At 50.4% G+C, this 24938-nt stretch overlaps 2 protein-coding genes across 2 annotated transcripts; one reads left to right on the plus strand and one right to left on the minus strand.

The window, feature by feature from the left end:
• Positions 1 to 619: 619 nt before the first annotated feature.
• On the minus strand, positions 620 to 11052 carry INKA2 (inka box actin regulator 2; the record flags this gene model as incomplete). The annotated part of the gene is made up of 2 exons (XM_082296283.1): positions 620 to 1582; positions 11017 to 11052. 2 exons carry the CDS (start codon positions 11050 to 11052, stop codon positions 620 to 622), a joined length of 999 nt encoding a protein of 332 aa, XP_082152409.1.
• Positions 11053 to 18170: 7118 nt separating this feature from the next.
• Positions 18171 to 23310, plus strand: DDX20 (DEAD-box helicase 20). The gene is made up of 11 exons (XM_082296337.1): positions 18171 to 18470; positions 18544 to 18638; positions 18806 to 18974; positions 19179 to 19293; positions 19376 to 19518; positions 19945 to 20083; positions 20366 to 20424; positions 20766 to 20848; positions 21367 to 21472; positions 21553 to 21654; positions 22010 to 23310. The coding sequence occupies exons 1-11, from the start codon at positions 18287 to 18289 to the stop codon at positions 23107 to 23109; spliced, it is 2295 nt and encodes a 764-aa protein (XP_082152463.1). The 5' UTR covers positions 18171 to 18286; the 3' UTR covers positions 23110 to 23310.
• Positions 23311 to 24938: the final 1628 nt, after the last annotated feature.

The raw sequence follows: 24938 nt of genomic DNA on the forward strand, positions 1-24938 counted from the left end.
GCAGGGGAGGGAGAGCTGCTGGAAGGGCACCAGGGATGCAGTTTAAGGGGAAACCCCCCCAAAGTTGGGGGTTTGCCCCCCACTCAGCAATTGTTCAAGTCTTATAAATTCAAACATTTCTTTCCACTTAAATAACAAGTGCTTCAGGTACAAGGCTTGGGATGCCTGGTGTATAACCCAGTTTCAAGTGCACACAAGCAGGAATAGATTTTTTTAAAACAACTCTCTCTCTATATATATATCTGCACACTCATACACACACATGCACAGCGTGGGTTTTGTGCTGCAGCCATTGAACTGGAGATGATGGAATGGGCCTGGCACCAGGAGCTGCTCACCTGTGGCACCACTCATCCTAGAGCTGCTAAAGAGTCGGATTATTTTTGCAAATATCGGTCCCCAAAGGTCTCCCCACGTGGGGCTGTGTCAGCTGCTGCTCAGGCAGTCCCCGAAGCCGTAGTTCTCCAGAAAATTCCATGTGCAGGAGAGTGAAGCCTGCAGCATGTTCTGCAGGACTCCTCTCCTGTCCCTGTGGAGAGATCAGGAGTCTCCCAAAAAGGTGAGCGTGGCCTCCAGCTGCTGGTGGGTGTGGAAACGCTGGGCAGAGCAGAGGACAGGCTCAGACCCACACGGCCGTGTTGATGTCAAACCCCGCCTGGCTGTAGTCTCTGGAATCGTGGACTTTCTTGGTGCCGATTTTGGGGTGCTCACTACAGCTTTCTGCCCTGGGGCACCTCTCTGCTTTGCTGTGATGGTTCTGCAGGTTCCCATGAAGGGGGAAGTAAAATGTCCCCTTGAGTTTGTTGATCTTTTTGGACCTCTTGGAAATCTTGGGCCGTTTGTCCTCAGGAGGAAGCCAGCAAGGTTTCTCCTTGAGCAGCCTGTCTCGGTCCGGCCGGACGCTCCTCAGGAACTTCTTGAAGATGTTGGCTGTGAGGGAGAACTTCCTGCAGAGCTCCTGGGATCTGCTCATGGACAGGGACGCCTCGCTCTTCTCCCCCTTCTTATCCAGCTCGGGCAGGTCCAGCCAGTTCCCCACCAAGTCTGCAAAGATGTTGTCCCCCAGGACCAGCGGCTGCCGGTTCCTGCTCTGGGACATCAGGGACGATGTCCAGTCGTGGCCGTCATCACACCCCGGGCACTCCTGGCACAGCAGCCACCCCCCAGCTGTGCCCTGGCTGCTGGACTCGAATGTCCGGGGCCGGACGTGCTCCACTCTGCTGGACACGGAGGAAGGTCCTTTTGGGGGACAAAGGTCCTCCCCACAGAGGCTCTGGGAGGAGGAGGGGGTGTCTCGAGGGTGGTCACTCTCTGGGAATGCAGTGGGATGGGACAAACCCGCTGGCCGTGGCACAGGACACGCCAGGGCCGGGGGGCAATGTCCCTGTGCCTGCCCCAGCTGCGTGTCCTGCCCGGCCCCGCTGCCCCGGCAGCACCGGCGCTGCTCCGCGGGGCTCCGGCGCCCCGAGATGTCCAAGTGCTCCAGGGCTGTCTGCACCTGGAGCAGCTTCAGCTCCTGCAGGGCGCCCATCATGCAGTTCATCTGCTCGTGCAGCCCGTCGCCCACCTCCTTCATGGAGAGCTGCGGAGGGAAGAGCACAGGCGGGTCAGTGTCCCCAGCATGGAGCAGGACAGCGAGCACAGGGCAGCAGAGCAGGGCTGAGCAGCTCCCTGAGACATCCCCCTCCCTCCTGACTGCATCTGCCATGCATCCCACCTGCACCACATCCATTTCAGCCAACGGCACTCAGGTTTTCCTTAGATTTTTCTAGGAGTGTCCCTCTAGGAACAAGAGGAGCTGACAGAAGTGGTTTGTTTGACCTGACAACAAAAATAAAGAGTCTGAGTTTCCTTTAATTGCTTGGCAGAAGCCCAAGGTGTAGAATTATGAATGGTTTTGGCTGCTGCCAGTTTTAGAATATTCCTGTGCCTTTGTGTCTTTTGTGCCCTGTCACCAGCTGAAATCAGGAGCCAGAACACTGAACAGAGGTGCCTTCCAGGGAGAGCCTTGCTTCCTTACCTGAAATGCTGAAGTAGATTAAAAATAAACCCCAAGAAGAATTGTTACTCCATAACACATCTTCAGCTCTTAAGGCCCTCAGCGCAGGCACCTCTCGCTGGAGGACAATCAAAGACATTTCAATGCATTGGAAATTTTGTACAGAACAACCAACAAACTCTAGGATTACTGACATTCAACTGGGAATTCTTTGATTCCCAGGCTACGATCTTTAGTAGCAGTTCTGCTTCATCCCTGAACCTCACTACAAAGATTCAACTTTCTATACCAGACTTAAAATAAGCAACTTATTCTCCAGAGCTTCCCAACTCCCCCCCCTTCTCTTTCGCTCTGTTGCTTTCTCTCTCTCATGCAGGATCTGATCATATTCCCAAAGCAGCACCATAAAGCAAACGGGCTCCATTTTCCAACAGCTGCCACTTGCTCTTTTTTAGCAGGGAGGGGGAGTGGGGAAGGGGCAGGAGAGGGGAGGAACAGCAGGGGCTGGCAGGGCTGGAGGTGAGGGCATGTCCCACTGCTGTGAGGTGGTTTGCAGAAGAGATTACCCCTGTCAAAGGAAGCTTCAGCCAGCCTACGCTGTCACAAACAGGTTAAAAGGCTCACCACCATTTTTTGTACAGCAACAGATCTCAAGATTAGGGTGAAAAAGGCCAGCTTTTTCTTTTTTTCTTATGTTCAGCTTTACATTACCAAGGTTTATTTTCTACCTCTCCTTCATTTTAACCAAGTTAGTTCGATTACTTGCTCTATTTCCATCTCTGTACGTGGGGCTGAGCAGTGAGAAAGACCAGCCATCAGAAAATTGTAACAATCCAGCTCTGTAAGTGGAAACTGCTCAACAGTTTCTGACCACAAATCCCCACTTCAAACCCCAGAAGCTAAAACTAAACTCACCAGCAGGTTACGGTCATTTTTCAGGGCTTTTCTCTCAAGAAAGTTGTTTATCATCTGGAATGAGCACACAGCTACAAAGATACAGAAAATCTGTGCTCAGCTTCCTGCTTCCACCACCCAGAGCCTCCAGCGATGGCATTTTTTAACATCAGCAAATAAACTCCTGCTGCAGACGTGCAAACAACGTCCCAATTCCAGCCTCACCGAACTCCTGGTTCCCACACCAAGCTGGGGCCAGATGCTCTGCCAGCCTCAGACAGAGCTATCACCTTACCTCTCCAGATCTGCTGTAATGCTGCTCGTCCTAACCTTTCTTGCCTTATTAATGGCAGTCTGTTTGATCTGGGGCTTTGGAAAAAGCTGGATTTGGAGCCAGCTTGGCCCCTCATTGGCCACTTCCCACCAAATCCCCTGGCGCAGTAATCGCGCCGTGGGGAGTGACGGGGTCCTGCCCCGGGACTGGGCTCCTGGAGCCCTCGGCATCTGCTGGGCAGCTCCGTTCCCTCCACGGCCTCAATTACCTGCCCTGGGACGGGGCAGCCCTGCCGGGCTCAGCCAGGCACATCTCGGGAGCACTGACCCTTCCTCGGCAGCGTTGGGCAGCGCTGGGCTCGCTCCTCACAGCCAGACCCAGCCGCCCCCGGCAGGAACACACCTGAGCCCCGACGGTTCCAAACCCAGCACTTTTTCCTTCTGAACAAAGGAACTGGGGCTGCCAAACCCGGTGCCAGCACCAGACTGGGGAGCCTGAGCTGCTGGAAAAGAAGCGGGGATGTCTTGCTCTGTGGAAACCCTCTCCTGTGAATGACTGAGATGTGGATGCCTGGGCTCAGCCTCCCTCGCAGCACAGGGGCAGGAGAGGAGGCTCTGGGCTGTGACTCCTCTGTCCTGCTCCAGTGGCCTGCCTCAGGAAGGGTGAATCCCACCCTCCAGTGTCAGTGTCCCTCTGCAAACGTGAATCCCACCAGCACCGACAGAGTTTTCAGCATCCTCAGCCTTTTAACTCTGCTGGCAAATGCTGCTGTAGTTTCGGGTTGTGCAAGTTAAAAAATGAAGCAAATCAGCCCCCTCTGCTTTATCTTTTGCTCTTCATGGTATCTGCTCAGTCTTTTACAGAGCTGGAGAGCAGGGGAAGCCCAGCCCAAAGTGAAGTCACTGCCTGGTGACCAAACGGCCTGCGGGGCTTGGATTCCACCCACCTGCAATTAAGAGCACTCACCTTGGAAAGAAAATTCTGGAGGGAAAAAAACCTCCCCCAGTGTCTAACTGCCAGCCTCTCCTTGCCAAGACCTCAGTTCTCCCAAGTTCAGACTGGCTTCTCTGAGACTCTCCAGCAAAGGAACAATGTCCTAGAGAAGAGAGATCACCTCCCTGGCAGAGGGTCAGGACTGAACTACCTGGTCTGCGAGAAGAAAAAGGGATTCTGCAAATAATTCAGCAGACTGGGCTGGAAATCAAATGCATGCTGTACTGCAGGCAGTGGGAACTCCAGGCTGAAGGGACAGCCCTTGTAGCCTCACTGGCTCTTGCTCACACACTTCATGTAGAAGGAACTTGAATTTGTGATGAACTGAAGTCAATTCCAAGCAGAGCGTGAATGTGACACAGAACCCCAGAGAGCCTTAATGTGGTGTGGAGAGAGACCCTGACCACACTGGGGCTTATGCAAGTGCTGTTATGTAAGCTGGGCACCAGGAGAGGCTCTGGCTTGTGCCTCTCTGTGAGCTGCAAACCCCAAACCTGTTGTGGGATCAGTGGGGCTGCAGAGCAGAGTGCAGGGGCAGCAGCACTGCCAGACTCGGCTCTGCACAGAGCCTGCCCTCCCCTCTGGCTCCTGCTGCTCTCTGCTCAAGGTGCACAAATACATCAGCATTTCCAGGGTGTCTGATCTGAGACACTCGGCCCTTCAATATAAGTGGTTGTTTGGCTTCTCTGCTTCCAAAAAAAGCCCTGTTAGAACCATGACAACTTGCAGATACCCAAATCTATCTCTATAAACCAGTTAAAAATCAGATGCCTCAAATTGGATCTCATTATTCCTGAAACTCTCGCAATCCCTAAAAACTGGCATGAAAACTTTTATGTCTAATTCTGCACAAGCCAACTCATGCCTTTTAAAGCAAGACAAGTGCTCACAGGGCTGAGTGCTCCCCTTCAGTGCCCGGGACTGGTGTGTGATGGGAGAGGTTCCTTTCTCCAGCACTGAGGTATTACCTGGCTCAGTCCTGGGGAGATGTGACCCAGCCAGCTCAGCCTCAATGCTCCTCCAAAGCAAAGCTCATTGAAACTACAGACACCCCAAGCACTGAAAACTGAAGTGCAAAATTCAAAATTCCACTTTCAAATGATTATCGGGGAATATTCAACGTGGAGGGGGGGGGAACCAAACAAAAACCTGCCAGAGTTCAGATACAGAGGGGTTTTTGCACTGGCAGTGTCCCATCCTGAGCAGCAAAGGCACCAATTGCTCTGGAGCCGCCTCTTCCACCATCTCCTCACTCCCCAAGGATAACCCAACAACTGCTTTACACAGTTGGTAATCAATGATCTCCCACCAGTGACTAACACTGCAGGAGAAGAGCCCGTCCCAAGGAACCTCCTCCAGCAGTTACTGGCATTTCATCAAATTCAGCCTCAAATACCTGAAGTGTACAAGTAAGGGAGATTTTCCTTGTCACTTCCCACTTCCCAGGTAAATAAGTAACTTTCACCAGCCACTCTGGAACTGGTGTTTTTCTATTAACATCTCCCTTCACGGAGCTCTCAGAATCCAGTTCCAATCAATCTCCTGGAGCCACAGCTGTCTGCATTCCAGCCCATCCACACATCTGCCTGCCCAGGGCCGCAGCAGCTTCGTGATGCTGATGGAAAGAAAAAGCCCAGCAACCCCCCCGGCTTTCAGCTGAGCACAGAGCTGGGAAGAAGAGCCCTGAGAGTGTTTGTCACAACCAGGAGGAAGACAGATGTCCAGCTCTTAGGTAAAAGAAATGCAAAGAGAGGAAGTTATTGCTAAGAGGACAGGAAAGAACAAATGGCAAATAGTTCTTAATAATAGTTCTGATGGGCAACAGACCCAGCAACAAACAATTGGTATTTAAAGCAGATGACATAATAGAGACTGAAATTATTTTAGAACTGCTGAGCTGATCATATTGTTTCTGTGTTTCCCTTCGGGTCACTAACTGGATTAATCTCCAACAAGGCTGCAGTTGTGGCTGCACAGCCCTCGCTGCACAGCTCACACAGAGCTGCTCTCCAGCTCCATGTTCCACCTTTCTTTTTCTTCCCCTGGAGGATGCCAAGGGCCTGCAGTTGTCTTTCAGTCCTTGCATTTTATCACAATAATTCCAAGTCTCTCTTTTACCTCTTGTCTTCCCAGGGTATTTTAGGTGTTCATGAGGATGTTAACCGTGAGCTCACAGTTTTCTGAAAGAGGAAGGATGCTGACACTGAACCAGAGACTCCCCCTCACAACAGTTTAAATAGATCCTGAACAGATGTTAACCATGAAAGACGTGGTTCACATCACTCCATTATCCACCTTCCTTCCCACTGCAAGAATATTGTTCTGTGCTTCCCAATCACATTCCCTATGTTTAAAAGCAAATCAGAAAAATCAATTCTCCTCAACTGGGATAAAAATGGACCAAAAATAACTTTAATCTTCAGACTTTTACTCACAACCCAAAGCTAAGAGAGACCACAGGCCTCGATGGACAGACCAGCCACTGCAGATGATGGTTAAAATGTCAGTTTTCAGCCCAGACCAGCTTCTCTGGGAATCTGCTCTTTAAAATTCCTGAATACATGAAGCTGGGAGTCTGAAAAAATCCATCCTCATCTCTAGGAGACTGCTCTGGAAATAACCAAGAGGACAAAGCGTGTGACTGCTTTTTCTCCCCAGTTATACGTGACAGGACATCTGCTGTCAAGTCACTCCTTTGCACCTTCCCCTCAGGAACACCAAGGAATGAGATCCTGTGACAAGCACCCAACCTCCTGGCACTGCTCCAGCAGCCAGGGGCAAAGTCACCCAAAAAGGGACCCCTTCATCAGCAGAGACACACATGGAGCCGCCTGTCCCACCTGCTGGAGTTGGGAGCAGCGACACTGGACCCTCAGGGCTGTCTTGTGCTGCTCAGACTGCAAACCACCCGAGCTGCCCCTCCCGAGAGGGCAGGAATGAAAACACAGCAGATCGTCTTGGAGCGTGACACAGTTACCGGAATAGGAGCCGGTGTGAGACAAAGAGTAAAAATAATTGGCTGTATTTTTCACTTGGACCGAATGTTCTATTCCTGGAGGATATTCATAGCAAGAAACATTGCCTACCAGGACATAAATTAATGTAAGAAGGGAGTCAGACTCTATCAAACTCAGTAATTCAATGCATTTATGACAAATGTGCAGGGAGAACATTAAAAGTTCAAGTCAGAGTGGTGAAGTTTCTTTTAAACAGTACTTAAACACTTTTCCTCCTAGAAGAAAGCAACAGAAACCCCAGATATATCCTGGATTCATCTGAGAGACCAAAACACGCAAAGTAAAGTTCCAACCACAGCTAACGTGGCTGTGCCCCCTCCCGTTACAGCCATACAAACCCAACGTGCCAGAGCAATCTGTGCCATGGACTCCCCAGCAGAAAATAATGATCGATTCTAACTGCAGACGAGCTCCAGGCCCCCATCGCACAGCACACGTGTGAGGCTGGGACATGTCAGTGCAAACTGTGCTGGTGTCTGAGAGTGCAGGGAGGCGCTGCCGTGTGCAGCGCAAGGCACGGAAATGAAACTCCTCTCTGCTAATGCCCCAGCAAGACAATTCTTGTTAAATCTGATCTTTCAGCTGAGATAACGCTCTGCGACTCGGGGAGCAGGCACAACTCTGCTGTGCCTCAGGACGATGCTTGCAGATTCTGAACGCAGCCGATACAGTGAAAAGGGCTTTGAGTATCGAGATTAATTGCGTGAGTGGCAGATTCCCAAGCTCTGGGGCACATTTCACAACTGCCACTGCAAGGACAGATGACAGGAGTGCAGAAGCACAGCTTATTTCATCACCAGACCTACAAACCAGCGCTGCACATTCCCACAAGCCATGCTGTGTCCATAAATCTCCAGGGGCTTCCCGGAGGAGAACAAGGTCTTAAGTACTTCCTGCACCCGGGGATGAGGTGCAAAGAGCTGGCACAGCTTGTCGGCGCTGGCTCCGCTGCCAGCCCGGGATGAGGATCCCCGCTCCAGCAGAGCTGCCCCGATCCCACCCGGCCGGGATGAATGGCTGTGTCAGCTGAGGCTCTCCCGGCTGCGAAGCATTTGCATGTGGAAGCTTCTGAATGGATTCCAATCAAAGGGACACCACACATGCCAGAAACTATCAGCTTACAATGGAAAACATGCGACTGGAACAGGAGAGCTCTCTCGCACTGACTGAAAGGGGTCAGATTCATCCTGGGGAGCCGTGGCAGAGCTTTCCCAGAGGAAATGGGAAGAGCAGGGTAAGCATGCCTGGACCTTGCTCCTCGGTGACTTGTCTGGCACAGCCCTCTGTGATTTCAGGGCACAGGTGACATGTGGGGGCTCACCAGCACCCCAGCCAAGCACATCAGCATTTAAATATGTTTTTAATAAACAAAGCAAGGGAAAGAAAATCCAGAGCTGGAATCCTTCTATCTCACTGGTGGGGGATTGAATTGCACAGGAAGATAACCTTTCCCTGGGAACTGGGAGCTGTGCCAACATCCACTATTTTTTGAGAAAATCCCCTCCTCAAAACTGGCCAAGAGTCTGCTTTACCAAAACAGAGGCTGTTTGCACTGAGACAAACTACACTTCTGCAAACGGGACCGTCTCTAACCTTGCCATGCGGCACTGGGCAGCCCCAGCAAGCCCGGCTCCTCACAGAGGGAAGTTTTGCAGAACCTCCCTGCACAGCAGAGCTGCTCCCTGGACACAGCACAACCCAGGGTGTTCCTAAATCCCCGGGGATGCCCCGGGGCCCGACTCCCCTTTGTCCCACTCGCTGGCTGCCCGCGGCCAAAGCCGTTCCCAGCACTCCTGCCCGCTGACCCCGGCTCTGGCGCATCCAAAGGCGAGGCAGCGGCAGAGCTGCCCCTCGAGCTGCGCGCTGCTCCTTAGAGAAACATTAATCTATTTTAATTCCGGGCTATTTAGAATTGATTTCTAAAAGCTGTTATTGCTCAGGATATCACTGGTGGATGCTTTAATTGCTACAGCTCCTACTTTCACTCCAGCCTGCAGCTCACTCGGGTTGCAGGGAGGCTGAAGAAGGTGACCCCAAGGCTCTCTCCAGCTGCACCCCGTGGATGTCCCGCACAGCCGCGCTCACGACTGCGCTCGGACCCCCGGGCAACTCGTGCGAAAGGAAGTTTTTAAGTTTGAGTAACAAAAACTGGGCGGTGGGAGGGGGAACGAATGTGAATAGTGAAAACCAAATGTATGGAGAGCCAGGCTGCTCTCAGTCAAGTCACAACTCGTCCAGCTGAAGATGACAACTGCCCCTTCCCAGTTTTTTAAGCCAAGCATATAGACAGATTTATGCCAGGCTAACTCATGGTTTATTAATATAATAAAAACTGTTGCATTTTTACAATGAAAATCTATTCCTTCACTATAGCAAAGGCTGAACAAAGCCAGAATTTTCTCGTTTAAAGTATTTTTTTCTGGCCTTCACATTGTGTGAGGGATCTGCCTTTCTGTTGAATATATTGACTCTTCAGAAGTTATTTTTTGCACTACAAAACAGGCATGTTTTAGACTCAGAGGTGCAGTGTTTAGGCTCCTCTACAAAAATATTGCTCAGATAACAAAACCGATTTGGTTAGAAGACAAAACACTGATTTAGGAACCTTATTCTTAGGATGTTCTTCTGGAAGTTACTCCTTCTCCCATCTCACCTTCCAACTCACTCAGATTTTCAAGAGCTCTCCCATTATTCTGTACGTCCTGGTTTGCAGTTTGCATTTCATTCATCACACCCGGTGTACAGCACACCAGTGACTCCCATTTTCCTTTGTTTTATTTTGTCATTCACCTCCTATGTTTGGTGGGGAAACACTGGGAACGCCAGCAGGTTAAATGTCACTGCTGCCACATTTATTGAGAGTAAAAGGCCACTGCCCCAGCCCGTGTTTCACAAGACACTGGGATCTGGAGGAGCACAGGGCTCTCCAGCCCTGGTCCTGCCGTGGGCGCAGCTGGAACTTTGCCTGCTCCACAGGGACTCACTAGGGTTGTTCCACACGGAATGCTTCCTGCAATGCAGGCACTGTACAGAACTCCGGGGAGCACAAAACCCAGCTGAAATCAACATCCTTTCCAGTCCAAACCGGGAGCTTCTTGCATTCAGAAACTTCACCCACCCGTTCTTGCTCTGCCTTGTCTTCCCCTTTTGTTCCCACTATCTATTTATCAGGATAACGCAGACTCCGAGCCAGACCCGCTGGAACCCTATTTTGGGAAGTATCAGTTCCTCCTCCCAACCCACCCCAGGCAGCCCCAGAGCACCAGCAATACCTTCGGGCTGCTGGACAAGCCCCAGCAAGCTCCGGGAGTGAGGTTACCCCTGAGCAGGAGCGGCAGGAGGGCGAAAACACCGCTCGTTTCTGACAAAGGCTTTCCTATTAAAGAAGTATTTTCACAGCGTATCGGAGGTGCCAACGCGCTCCCTTCACAGCCTTTTGATTCCCGGAAAGTTGTTCCTATCCATCTCTGTGGCTGCTTCTCTGATTTCTGACCTGTGCTGGCAGCTTGTCCCTAAAGCCCCCGCATGCCCCCGCCGCGGTTTCTCTCCGATAGACGGACGGACCCCGAGCGGCCACCGCTGACCGGAACGTGCCCCCGCTCACGGAGATGGGAGCGGCGGGACCCCCGACCCACAACCGGGACCTGCCCCCGCTCACGGAGATGGGAGCGGCGGGACCCCCGACCCACAACCGGGACCTGCCCCCGCTCACGGAGATGGGAGCGGCGGGACCCCCGCGCCCCGGCCGGGCCCTGCCCTCCCCTCCGTGCCCACAAGGCGACCCCGCCGCGCAGCCCCGCGGGACCGGCTCGGGCGCTGCCCCGACCCCCGGCCCTTACCAGCTCCTGCCGCAGGCGCCGCAGGTGCTGCTCCATGGCCCGGCTCGGCGCGGCCCCGCCGCGGGAGGGGAGGGCAGGGGGGCTGTCCGGGGGGCTGTCCGGTGTCCGCGGGGCGGCTCCGGGGGGCGGCGGCTGCCGGCGGGGCAGGGCGCGGGGCAGAGCGCGCAGCGGGCGCGGCCGGGCAGCGCGGCGGCGGCGGGGCCGCGTGTGCGGGCGGCGGGGCGGGGGCAGCCGCATCCCCCCGCCCGGCTCCGGCGCCCGCAGCCCTGCTGGAAGCGGCAGCCGCTCCTGCAGAGCCAGCCCAGCGCTCCGCCCGTGCCGGGCGCGGAGCGGGCCCTGCTCCCGGCGAAGTTGGGTGCTTTAGTTTGTTGTGGTCTGGATTCTGCACGTTGCTCCGCAGGCGCGGACCACCCCACCAAAAGCACGGATTAACCTACATGGCCTTAATCACGAGAAATTGCAAAGCCACCCAGTTGCGGTGTCCCCGTTTTGTCCTCACGGCGGGCTGGGTTGCGGCCGGGGCTCGTGCTGTGCCTGGCCACCACGGGGATGTGGCCGGTCCCCTGGCACGGGGACACAGCACAGGCACTGAGCCCGGCCCGCGCCGGAGTCCGAGCGCCCTTTGTCAGGGACAGCACATGTTAGAGAGCCGCGAGAGACAGGTGCTGAAAGTCCCTTAGCGGGGTTTATTTCCAGAACAGTTTTCCATCACGGTTCCACCGGCGCTGTTTCAGGAGTCTGCGCACACAGAGCACCTGGAAAACCCCGGGGTATGGGGGATGTGGGAGCTACGGATGAGCCCCTCCAAGACCAGGATTCTTTTATCTCGGATCAACAACCTCTAATATTGCTTGTCACCACAGGACACCAAACAGATGGACAGGCGAGCCAGGAAAAAAAAAATACAAACACTTTTGGATCATCAGACTTTATAACTGCTCTGAATTTGAAAGGGTTTGAAGTTTTGAGTGTTTCTCACAAATAAATATTACTCTCATCTTATTTGCAAAATGTGTTGTTTAGATGATAAATGCTGAGCCCCCTGTGATAATTTAACAAGGTTTGTCTGAGTCGCTCCGCAATGCTAAAGAACTTGATAGGAGAAGAAATACTACTTTATGTTCTAAAATTTGGGATTAAAAGTGTAATTACTTGGTTTTTTACCATAGATTTGACAGAGACTGGCTAAAATGTTTGCCTCTCCGGGTCTTTATATTTTGGAGGAAAACATTTTTTATAGATGGTAATAGAATTTGGTTTGTTTGCTTGTTTGTTTATAGAAATCAGTTTCTGTGATTTTGAAAGCTGACCTTTGTGTCAAAATCCAATTTAAATGGGAAATTTGCGACCTGCCCTTTCACATGTATTTGGGAAACACTCCAGAGTTAATGTTTATTGATCCTTCCACTGTCTCTTTTATTATGGATCAAAATTTCCTGTCTCTGCTCTTTTCAGGGTTCCCATTTCCCATCTGTTAAGCATGGGAACAGCATCTCTCTTCAAGGCTCTGTAGAATGCAGGGATAATAAATTAATTTATTAAAGATATGACCTTATCAAAAAGTGAATCACTTCCAACAGGGATGTGATGTGCCATCATGTGAGTGGGTACTTGCCAGTCTCGAGTCTTTCGTACAGTCTAAGCCAGCTAACCCAGCTATGATTTTTTCCTGAAATCTGGCAGGATTTGTTGGCCAGCTGGCTGTTCCCCACAGGCCGGGGTCCGGTGTGGATGTCCACAGCCTATCCAAGCATATGGCAGGTTGAAGAGCCAGGCAGGAGTGAAAAATCAGAAAGCTGGGATGGCTCCAGTGGAGCACAGGGGCCGGAACGCCCGGCTCGGGCAGTTGCTGAGGCACAGGGAACGACCCGGCTGCCCAGGCCTCTCCAGGGTCCCAGACGTGGGCAGGAAGGGCCAGCTCAGCACCCAGGTCTCTGTTCACTGCATCACTCCCGAATTTAACTGATGCTTTCACATCCTTTGACTACTGCAGTACAGCAGAGATACCAATGATAGCCATGGTTATTGGAAGGATCAAATTGAGCTTACACAGTGTTTTACCTTCAGCACGTGTCAAGGATTCAGGAGGCCACCTGCACGTGTACATGGCAAGTGGCAGATGCTGTAAGCACCTGCACCTCTTGCAGGACACCAGACTCTGTGATCTTCTGGCAGATGAACAGGAAGAGTTTCTAGGCTCTGTTTGGCTTCTGCTAAGGACATCTTTTTGATCCATTTTCCAGCCTCCGGGGCTACTCCTGTCCCAGGAGACTGATAAAGGAGTTCATGAACACAGAATAAAGAAAAGACCAGAATATTCATGTGCTCCAAACTCCTGGGAACTTGCAAGAGAAGAGAAAAATCTGAAATATTTTCTCAGTGGGATTGCCTTACTAAGCAGCATTTTTCTCTTGCGTGTAGACAACTGGTTCAAAGCAGCACCGACACCTCATGCCAGGCCCTGCACTCCTTCCGCTCTGTCATGGTGTAAACCATGAGCAGATGGTGCAGTGCAGTGGAAAATCAGATCTCTGAGAAAATAGAGAGCCAAGAATAAAACACCCTCAAGCAGAAAGCTACATGGTTTATTTCAGGATAAAATGAAAAACTGAGATCCTTGGGCAAAAATTAGAATACTCCTTCAGAGTGGAGTATTCCACTTCTATTAACTGCCTCGTTCCTTCCTGATTGAGGAAACATCCATCCCTTCACAGCTGAAGGCTCATCTCATTTGTTGTCTTTCAGTTCATTGATCTGGTTTCTCCAGGCTCCCACATGACTGTTCTTTGCTGAACTAACAAGCGTGGTTATCGCTGAATTTTCTTTCCTTTCGACTTTCCTGCACGCTGACAACAAACCTTTCAGAATTTCCTCCCACTTCAGCTGCAGCATGACCTGAATTGCATCCATCCTTGTTTAAACCCACTGGGGCAGAAACATCCACCCATAGGTAATGATATAATGTCAGAACTTTGCCTGGTTTTATATTTGTGGGTAAAGAGATAAAATATCCCTGAAAATCTGACCAGAGATAAAATATCCCTGAAAATCTGACTATTTCTTCTTAAGTCTAATTTAGTGCATACAGTCTCTGCACTTGTGACATGCCTCAACCCCTCACTATGCCCCATCCTCAAAATAAAAACTTTTAACTCTGCTCCAGCCAAATTCCAGCTCCTGGCATTGCTCTGCTTGCACTGGAGTGCCAGGAGTAAGTACCAGGGAAGCTCCTTGTGCAGCCACTGTGCTGTTTTGTGCTGAAGAACTACTGGATTTCATCTCGGCTCGCTGCACTTTCGTGACCTAGATCGTGCTCATACGAGCTGAAAAAATAATTTAGCAAATCTTGGTATCTAAGATTTAAATGGGGGGATGTTTATTTATCTGGAGGAAAACAACAGGAGCGAAATACTGGCATTTCTCACCGTAGAGCTGAAATAGCTGCTCTGACCCGATCCCTGAGGTCTGCTTGCTTTTATCTGCAGCTGCACCCATGCCTGTGCCTGTGGTCACTCCCCCGTGGACTTGAGACTCCATCTGAAGTCTGGGGAGTTCTCCTTGATCCTTGTGAAGAATGTGCCTGACAAGGAACCAAATCCATTCCACAGGAGGGCACTGAAATGAGCTCTAGATGGATGTAAGACATCACCATCCTCCTCATCATCATCATTATTTATGACAGCTCCATGCACCAGACTTGCTGGGAAAAACCCACAACTTTGTCAGTTACTAAAGCAACAGAGAAGATTCGGCTGCTCCAAAGCCTTGCTGCTCCTTGGTAACTTGCCATGCAGCTTTTTTTTCCAGAGGAAAAGTGAATGTGCAGGGTGCTCAGAGTCAATTTTTGGTGGTGAATATGCAGCCACTGTCTCTGCTGGGATCAATGGCCCTTTCACGGTCCTGGGCTCTACTGTACAGAGAACAAACACAGTTTCCATGGCAGTGTAAACACAAATACGTCCCACACTCCAAAGAGTGACTCACGCGTGCTGCAGAGAACAGAGAAGCTTCCCTGTCTTAATCTGAAAACATCTGGGAGAGGAGGATGAGATTATCTCACTTTCAAAATATTCTACAAATATTATGTAAACCAGATTTGCTCTGAATAATTCCATGTCTTGGCAGATCTGAAAGACAAATCCTTTGAAGGTAAAGGAATAAGGCAAAGCTGGTGCCTGTTTGCAGCAGCAATGTCCAAATCTATAATGAATATATTCATAAGACACAACCCAACAATTCAGGAAGCCAATACAAATTATCCACGAGCACTTTACGTCAGTATTTCAAAGAGTCACAACAAGAATTTGAGTGTTGTAAATGAAGAGTAAATTTATAACAAAAGGAGGAGATGGATAAATCTGTGGGAATTATTTAGTACAGGTACTAAGATCTGGTATTGCAGGTGTTAGGCTGAAATAGTCTGAAATAGCGAGAACCTGACCTTGAGTATCAGCAGCATCACTCACAGGTGTCATAGAATATCATTTATCTAAAGCTGATACACTGATATACAGATTCAGAGGAAAAGAATGCCATGGAATTAAAATCAAATATGTGATGTGCACTTTGTGACAGGGACAAGAATGTGTTGAGCACTTTCTCAGAGGAATAAAACATGCTCTCAGTGTGTATGGGAGGAAGAATTTTTCCTAGCAGGGCTTTTCTACATCCTAAAACCTTGAGGATTTTTATGGCCCTGAGCTAGAGAGTTAATATCCCTTCAAAAGAACCTGTTATTTTAGTAATACTCCAGCTCTGAAGGATGTCTCATCTGCTTATTTTACTAACCTAAATCCTTTCCCAGGACCTACTCTGCCTGCAGAGTATTCAGATTAAATGTCAAGATTTCCAAAGGCTGCTCTGAGCAGGAATACTTCCTTTGGATCCTACTGCAAGCAAAAGCAAAGCAATGTCATGGCAAAACTGCAGATTCCTCTTGGCGGGGCTGACATGTGAATGTCGACAACGGGAATTCAGCACTCGAGAGTCACTGCGGTAAAGCAAGGCCTGAAGGGTGAAGATTCCTATTTATACTGTGACTCATGGCACAGCACACCACTTACAGAGAGCTTACAACAACGTGAGGAGCAGGAGCAGGTAAGATTTAATATGGGAATAAGGGTTAAAACACAACTTTTCATGGGTCGACTGACAGAGCTGCAGGAGTCAAAATGCAACACAGCCCCCTCAGTCAAGGCCAAAACCAGCAGGAGAGGGACAACAGATCTGCCAGTCGTCGTGGGGAAGGGTGTCACACACAGGGAGATGGTTTGGAGTCTGTCTGCATTGAACATCTGAAGGAAAATTACATAGCTACAAACAGCAGTATCTTTCTGAATGACGGCGAGGTGTCTGAGTGTCTCATTAATGCACCATGGAGAATAATGTCTGTCTCCAGATCACCTTGGCTGTACTGCAACTTGTATGAAACCTCAGGGGAGAAAAGGAGTAAGTGAGAAAAATAGAGAGGGAAGCAGTTCCTGCAATGGCTCCTGGGGGTTGCTTTGTCACCTCCTTGCTGCCCTTCCCACCCGGGAACGGTCCCTCCTCACTGCTCTTTCTTGTCTGTTCAAATCACATCAATTTAAAAGGGTTATGAAAGGCTATATTTAATCAAATGTTTGTTATGTCCAGGTGTCTTTGTCTGTCTCCTTTCCCAGATTTATCCAGAGACAATTATCTCACGTTTGAGACTCTTTCCCCTTGAGGACCAATGAGAATATCCACTTAAAATTTTAAAAACAATTGGCCCAGCAGAATGCCTGTAGATCCTTTTTCACATCCTGTTACCTGTGCTCTGGGGCACAGTCCCAGCCACCTGCTGCGTCCCCCTTGGTGGAGGGGAGCTCCCCAAACTGGAACTGCTCTTTGTCCTGCAGTGCTCGGTACTCAGATATTCACAGGAAAATATCTTCATAATAAAAAATAACTGAATAGAATCTGACAGACTTTTCTCCCCCAGGAATATAGACATGAGGTATTTCAAAGGTGTGACCAAGCCTGTGATACACCAAAGCCATTAAAATTCATTTAGGCTGCCCGGCACTGTAAGAATAATGACACAGTGTATGTGCTTGTACAGTAGAAGCCACTGTGGAGATTTTCCAAATCCCCTTGCAATGAATGGAAGCGGCATGTCCAGAGCCTCTGAAGTGCTACAATAAAAGTTGATATTCATAAACCCACCCACGATTTAAAATAAGTGGTCTACAGAGGGTAGTAAGTAACGCACATACAGATTAACACATTTACCCTTTGCTGAGTGAATACTGTACTGTTAATTTTTTGTAGTAAGTAATTTTCTGTAGGCTCATAAATCATGTTTGTGTGTTCTGTGAGCTGTGTCCTCTCCTCGGGGATGGGCACGGCCCCAGGGCTGCCGGAGCTCAGGGAGCACAGGGTGGGATTTTGGGGTGTCTGTGCAGGGCCAGGAGCTGGGCGCAGTGATGGTTTTGGGGCATTCCGGGCCCGTCCGCATCGGGACCGCTCTGTCCCGCCCTAGTCCCCGCTCTGTCCCCGCTCTGTCCCCGCTCTGTCCCCGCTCTGTCCCGCTCTGTCCCGGCTCTGTCCCCGCTCTGTCCCCGCTCTGTCCCGGCTCTGTCCCCGCTCTGTCCCGCTCTGTCCCGGCTCTGTCCCCGCTCTGTCCCCGCTCTGTCCCGCTCTGTCCCCGCTCTGTCCCCGCTCTGTCCCCGCTCTGTCCCGCTCTGTCCCCGCTCTGTCCCGCCCTAGTCCCCGCTCTGTCCCCGCTCTGTCCCCGCTCTGTCCCGCTCTGTCCCCGCCCTGTCCCCGCTCTGTCCCCGCTCTGTCCCGCTCTGTCCCGGCTCTGTCCCCGCTCTGTCCCCGCTCTGTCCCGGCTCTGTCCCCGCTCTGTCCCGCTCTGTCCCCGCTCTGTCCCCGCTCTGTCCCCGCCCTGTCCCGCCCTAGTCCCCGCTCTGTCCCCGCTCTGTCCCGCCCTTGTCCCCGCTCTGTCCCCGCTCTGTCCCCGCCCTGTCCCCGCCCTGTTCCCGCTCTGTTCCCGCTCTGTCCCCGCCCTGTCCCGCTCTGTCCCCGCCCTGTCCCGCTCTGTTCCCGCTCTGTTCCCGCTCTGTCCCCGCTCTGTCCCGCTCTGTCCCCGCCCTGTTCCCGCTCTGTCCCCGCCCTGTCCCGCCCTGAGGCGGAGCCGCCGCCATCTTCCCTCTGCCCCGGCGCCCCCTGGCGGCGGCACCTGCGGCTCGCCCCGGCGCGGGATTACGGCACATCTCGCGAGACTTCGCCCTCCCGCCCCGCCAAGATGGCGGCGCCCGCGGAGGCGCAGGGCCGGTTCCGCACCCGGGACGTGCTGGTGCCCGGCGGCCCCTCCGACTTCGGCTCCCTCCTGCTGTCGCCGCCGGTGGTAGCGGGGCTGGAGGCTGCCGGGTTCCGTCGGCCGTCGCCGGTGCAGCTGAAGGCCATCCCTCTGGGGCGCTGCGGGCTGGGTGAGCGGGCGGGCCGGGCGCGGGGCCGGGGGCTCCCCGGGGCTGCCCTGACCCCCGTGGCCGCTCTTTGCAGATCTCATCGTGCAGGCCAAGTCTGGCACCGGCAAGACCTGCGTGTTCGCCACCATCGCCCTGGACGCGGTGCTGCTGGAGAGCCCCGCCACGCAGGTGGGCCCGGGCCGGGGGTGCTCTAGGAGGGGAAATCGCTCTTTTTGGGGGAAATACGGCGTTGAAGGCCGTGAGACACAGCGCTGGAAAGCACCACTGCGCTGGGGGCGAGCTCTCAGCGCCGTCCTGCGGCTTTAATCCTCCCGTTTAATCCTTGCCCCGCGCAGATCCTGATCCTGGCTCCCACGAGGGAGATTGCCGTGCAGATCCACGCCGTGATCACAGCGATTGCCATAAAAATGGAAGGCTTGGAATGCCATGTCTTCATTGGAGGGACTCCTCTGAGCCAGGACAAAAGCAGGCTGAAGAAGTGCCACATAGCTGTGGGCTCCCCAGGTAGGGAGGAGCTTTGCTGAGATTTGTGTCCTGTGTGATCCTCCACGATACAATAACTGGGGCTTCGGAAGGCTGGCTTGGGTTTGTTTGTTGTCATTAATAGGGCACAGCCTCAAAGGTAATTTAAAAACACTTTAGAAGTTCATCATTAGAATGTTTCAGTTCGTATTCTTGAAGCTGTTTTTACTTTTCCCTCCCCTGCAGGTCGGATCAAGCAGCTCATTGAGCTGGACTACCTGAGCACAGCCAGCGTCCGGCTCTTCGTCCTGGACGAGGCAGACAAGCTGCTGGAGGAGGGCAGCTTCCAGGAACAGATCAAGTAAGGAAAAACCCTTCCCTCATGCCTGTATCATTACATCAGGTGTGTTTTGGTAAATAATTCCCATGGCTTTGTCCCGCAGTTGGATCTACTCCTCACTCCCAACCAATAAGCAGATGTTGGCAGTTTCAGCCACTTACCCTGAGTCCTTGGCTGCTGCTCTCACCAGGTACATGAGGGAGCCCACGTTTGTGAGGCTGAACCCCACGGATCCAGGCCTCCTTGGTAAGCGCATGAACAGCAGGTAGAGCGACACTGTTAGCAACAAATTCAGAGGACGAGACTAAAACCAAAACACATGCCTTTAAAATGCATGATTTTCCATAATTTCGCCTGTATCTGAGTTGTTCAGTTTATGAATATTGATTCCCAGTGTTGATGTCGTGAATCTTGAAGTGGGATGAGATGGTCTTTGAAGGCCTTTCCATCCCAAACCAGTCTGTGATTCTGTATATTTAAAATACCAGTGACAAATGGAACTTTGCTTTTTCTATCATTCAAAAAATATTTCAGCCTTTTAAGAAAAACTTTTCCTGGAGGTTCTTATGCTTGTCTTTGTTTGAAGTTTTCCTTCAGCTGCAGTATCACATGTTTACAGGACTACAGGTTTTTATGGCAACCCCATATCTGTTGTTTTGGTTTCTTGCTCAGGGCTGAAGCAGTACTACAAAATTGTGAGTTCCCATCCCCTTCCACATAAAACCTTTGAGGAAAAAACCCGGCACCTGCAGGAGTTGTTCAGTAAGATCCCATTCAACCAAGCCTTAGTCTTCTCAAATCTTCACAGCAGGTAATGCATTTGAAATAACATCTGGACAAAGCTTGTTTGAAAGCAGCGGTTGTAATGTCCAGCCATGGATAAATTTCTGTGCATATGGATAAATTTATGAGACCTGTGAGGTCTCAGAGCAGTCTGCAAACTTCAGGTCTGAAATACACCCTGAGGAATGCAGTGGGAAATACTGAAAATACAGAAATGCAGTCCTTGGCTGTAGAGAGTAACCTAAGAAATGCCCTGCCATTGTTAGGCCTGGGGTTTCATTTCCAATTCTCATTGTGTGTGTTCCCTCAGGGCTCAACATCTGGCTGAAATACTGACATCCAGAGGCTTCCCTGCCGAGTGCATTTCAGGTAAATCCATTTGCAACTTTCTGATTCTACTGAAATTGTGCATAAATGTGACCTAAAATAGGAAAATTAATCTTGAATCTTGCCTTGCACGGCCTCTGGTTAAATGGCTGAGAAGAACATTTGAACCTTCATAGGTCTTTTCAAGACTCAGCAAGCAAAAGAATTATTTCTGTAATGAGTGACCTGAGTTTTCAAGTTTTGTTTGTTCCTTCTTTACCCATTTGGAACTGGTGTTTGAGGAAGTTTCTGTCTTACTTCTGACAATACAAAGCAACGTTTTCTAAAATGTGAGGGGCATAAAGATGAAGAATGTAACCTGCTTCTGATTTTTATCTTCCTAGGCAACATGAATCAGAATCAGCGACTTGATGCCATGGCTAAATTAAAGCAATTCCACTGCAGAGTTCTGATTTCCACAGACTTGGTGAGCTTTTACTGCTTTCAAACAAGCTTTTTACAGATTTTATTTCAAACTTATTAACTGCTCTGCAAATTTTACAGCATGCAGGAGTATTGCACATAAAGTTACTTCAGAGGATTAGATTTGGCTTGGAAGTGGAGAGAACATGAATGTGCTGATAAGCACCGTGGAGTTTCTGACTTCTTTTCACTGTGAGGCTCAGAAATCACCCCCAGTGCCTCATCTGCCTGCCCATGGCAGGGGGTTGGAATGAGATGATACTTTTAGGGCTCATCCAACCCAACCCATTCTGTGATCTGGCTCAAAAGTAGTTTTCAATTTATCTGTTGCTTTGCAGCTGGAGGTTTTACTCTGTGGGCAGTGGGTTGTGAGTGCCAAACATGGCAGAGATGACCCTGGGGAGGTTGGGCCAGATGACCCCACTGTGGTCCCGTCCAGCCTCTCTGTGGTTCTGTATTTATTTAAAGCTCTGTTGAATAATTCAGCTCTCACTGCCCTTTTTTCCTCCTCACTTTCTGCAGACATCTCGTGGAATTGATGCTGAGAGGGTGAACCTGGTCATCAACCTGGACGTGCCCCTGGACTGGGAGACCTACATGCACCGCATTGGCCGAGCCGGGCGCTTCGGTAGGGACAGCCCTGGCACCCTGCAGCTCTGCTGGGCTCTGCTGGCCCTCCTTGGGAATTAACTCTGTTCCATCTCACAGGCACCTTGGGTTTATCTGTGACCTACTGCTGCCGTGGGGAGGAGGAGAACACGATGATGAAAATTGCTCAGAAGTGCAACCTGCAGCTTCTTCCTCTGCCAGGTAGGCTCTGTGCTGGGGATGCCGCTGGGCTTGGGGGTTTTCTGCTAGTCAGAGCTTCAGACAAGTCCAGGGGGCTGATGTGGGGCTCTTCTGCTGGGGCTGCTTTGCTTTTAGTCCAGGTTCTTCACACTCTGCTCCTGACAAGTGATGTAGTGTTTGTCTTGAGCAATCTTTGATGCCTTCTATGAAGGAAATGTTCTGGCTCTTTAAACTCTTGAAGAATTGAAGGGGTTGGTTTGTGGTCCTCACTTGATGTCTTAACATGTGATTTTGAGAAGCTTCACTTGGGTACTTGTGTGAGTTCAGAGGGAGGGATGCACTTGATTGAGTGGCTGCTTGTTTTTCTGCTGTGCAGAGCCCATCCCTCCTGGAATGATGGAGCAGTTTGAAGATGGGGAGGTAGAAGTTAAACCTGCAATACCTACAGCTCCTGTGGGGAATTGTGACACTTTGTGTCCTAAACCAGAGGAACCAGTGCTGCAGCCTGTCCAGAATGGCTTTTCAGACATACCTCAGCCTCTCTCTAATCTTCCAAGGGATAATTCTTCTGTAGAAAGGCCAAAAAAGACTCTGAAGCAAAAAAAGATAAAAAAGTGCACAAATCCTGCAAATGTAGAGAAAAATAGTAGAACCCCCCAAACTTCCAACTGTCGCACAGAACAGAGGAATCAAGTCAAACCCATCTCCAGGATGGATGCACAGCACAGCACTCAGGCTCCAGATGAGGAGGCCTTAAAAAAAAATCTTCCCAAAATTCCATGCTTGTCTTCTTTCAAAAACCAACTCACCAATCCCTGGAGCTTCTCAGATTTCGTTGAAGACTATGAGTATTTCATTAAAGAAGGGTCAGAGAGAGAGGTGGAGATTTTAAGAAGTTATTCAGGCCCAGGAGAGCAACGTGAGCTGCCCAGAAGTGGGGATGTGGAGTGGGAAGAGATGGAACATCACACAGAGATGGCAGCAAATGGGGATGTGTCTACTGACTCTGATGGCTCAGACAGCTCCAGGGATTCCCTTAGTAGTGGGGCCAATAACTCGTGCTTTGGGGCACTTTCAGACACACAGGACCGAAATGCTGTGCCCACAGCACGGCAGGGCCTGGCAGCTTTCTGTCCTGCACCGGAGAAGCCTTGGGAGCGATCCCACATCCCAAGGCAAAATGAAGTGAAAAAGAAAGTTCTGAAACCAAGTGCTAAACACAAGAAAAGCCACAACCATCAATTCTCCAGTCCTTCCACGAGGAGAACTGAAGAGGAGCAGACCTGCAGCTCCTGGGATGATGCTCTGCATGAGGGCTGGAGTTATGAGGACTACTGGAAATGTTACTACGATGCCTGGCAGAGCTACTGCGCAGCAGTGTCCCACTACAGCAGGAGTTACTGGCAGTTCAGCTGGATGAATGCCTACCACGTCAACTCAGTCTATCTCCAGGAGCTGCTGAAAGGTGGGGATTGATGTCCTGATGCTCCTGGTTGGGCCCAGGAATGGACAGGGTCTGTGACAACAGTGCTGCCCTAAGGGACACTGATAAGGGACAGACATTGTTTGAAATTGAAGAAAAATGGGGTCTTTTTATAAGCAGCTGTGTCTGGTAAATGTTTTACAGAGGTCCAGTGACGGTGTTACAATTTGTTAATAAAAGGAAAAGAAAGGATGCTCAGGTGGAATCTTTTCAATCCAAAGTAAACAAAGGATGATAAAAGGCAGCCACTTCCACGTAAGAAATGTCAGAAAGGAGAAAATACAAAGCAATTCCAGTTGTATTTCATGGAATCCCAGACTGGTTTGTGTGGGAAGGGACCTTAAAGCTCATCTTGCTCCACCCCTGCCCTGGCCAAGGACACCTCCCACTGTCCCAGGCTGCTCCAAGCCCCAATGTCCAGCCTGGCCTTGGGCACTGCCAGGGATCCAGGGGCAGCCCCAGCTGCTCTGGGCACCCTGTGCCAGGGCCTCACCTCCCTCTTGCCTTGCGTTCCCTGTGACTGTTGGGTGAAGATGAATTCCCTGTGTGACTCCAGGGTCTGTTCAAAGTTGGTGATCATCCCATTTTCCCTAATTCTCTTGCTAAACACCAGGCACTGACTATATCCCTGTGAAGTGGCAGAGTGAAATGAGCATCTCAATGCCTGTATTGCTAATTTAAATCCAGTTAATTAACACTGAATAAATAACATTTCTATAGCAAGGTGTGCAGCAAGCTGTGTGGTAGAGGATTTAATTAATGTAGAAAATGTGCAGCAATCATAATTGGTCTGTCCCTCTGGGTGCAACAATATCAGACTTCCCACACTTACAGGAAAGCTTTAATTAGAAATGGAATTACCTATTAGTGCTCAAACTAATTGATATTTCCTGTTTGGCTTGTACAGAGCTGTCCTGGGGCAGGAAAAGATGGGAGTGCTGGCTGGCTCAGGGTGCTGACCCCGGGTTGCCTCTGCACTAATTTTGAAAGGTTTTCTTTTTGTACTTTGTTCCTGCCTTATTCCCTTTGTGTCACAAATGACTCCAGGGAGGGGTTTCCCTTTGTCTTCGTAGTTGGAAAAGGCCAAGACAGCTTGATTCTGTTTCCAAGATGATTTTTTTGCGACTCTTAACATTCCCAAAGAGGACACGGTGAGGGATGCACTTCAGTATCTGCATTATTGCTGTCCTGTGACATCCCACTGATTTCATTAATGATTGCTTGGGGAAGACTTAATTGGTATTTAAATGCAACTCAGTGGCCTTGGTCAACACCCAAAATTCTCCAAAAGAACCTCCCAGAAGTTTTTTAGAAGAAATTACAGCATCCTGTTAGTATTTGTGGCACATACTCTGTTTAATCCGGATTGGATACATCAGGTACAGCAGTGGCACAAGACTCAATACTGTAAATGATATACAAGTTTCAACATATGCACTACAATTCCAAAAGAAGACAACAGGAAACTTGGTTCTTCTAGAAAGTTGTTCTCAAATGAAGCTACCTGCAGTTGTGTCCAGTACATTTCGTATCTGTCCTCTGATGTTTGTAAAGCAAAGCCCATTTAAAGTACGAAAATAGAAAATAATAAAGTTGAGAGCTTCTTATAACATAGAACTCCTAAAGAAAACACCATTGCATTGGAATGCCATACTGGTTTATCAAAAATAGACCATCACACCATTTTTAGAGACTTGGTTGGCCCGAGGAGCCCCTGGGAGCTCCCAGCCATGGTTGAACAGTGGGGAAGAGCATTGGTGTGGTTGGGACCTTCTCCCAGCTGAGGCTCTGGAATAGCACTGGTTTAACCCAAAGTGGGAAG

This window comes from Coloeus monedula (assembly GCF_965178545.1).
Source record: "Coloeus monedula genome assembly, chromosome: 23".
NCBI classification, from domain to species: domain Eukaryota; kingdom Metazoa; phylum Chordata; class Aves; order Passeriformes; family Corvidae; genus Coloeus; species Coloeus monedula.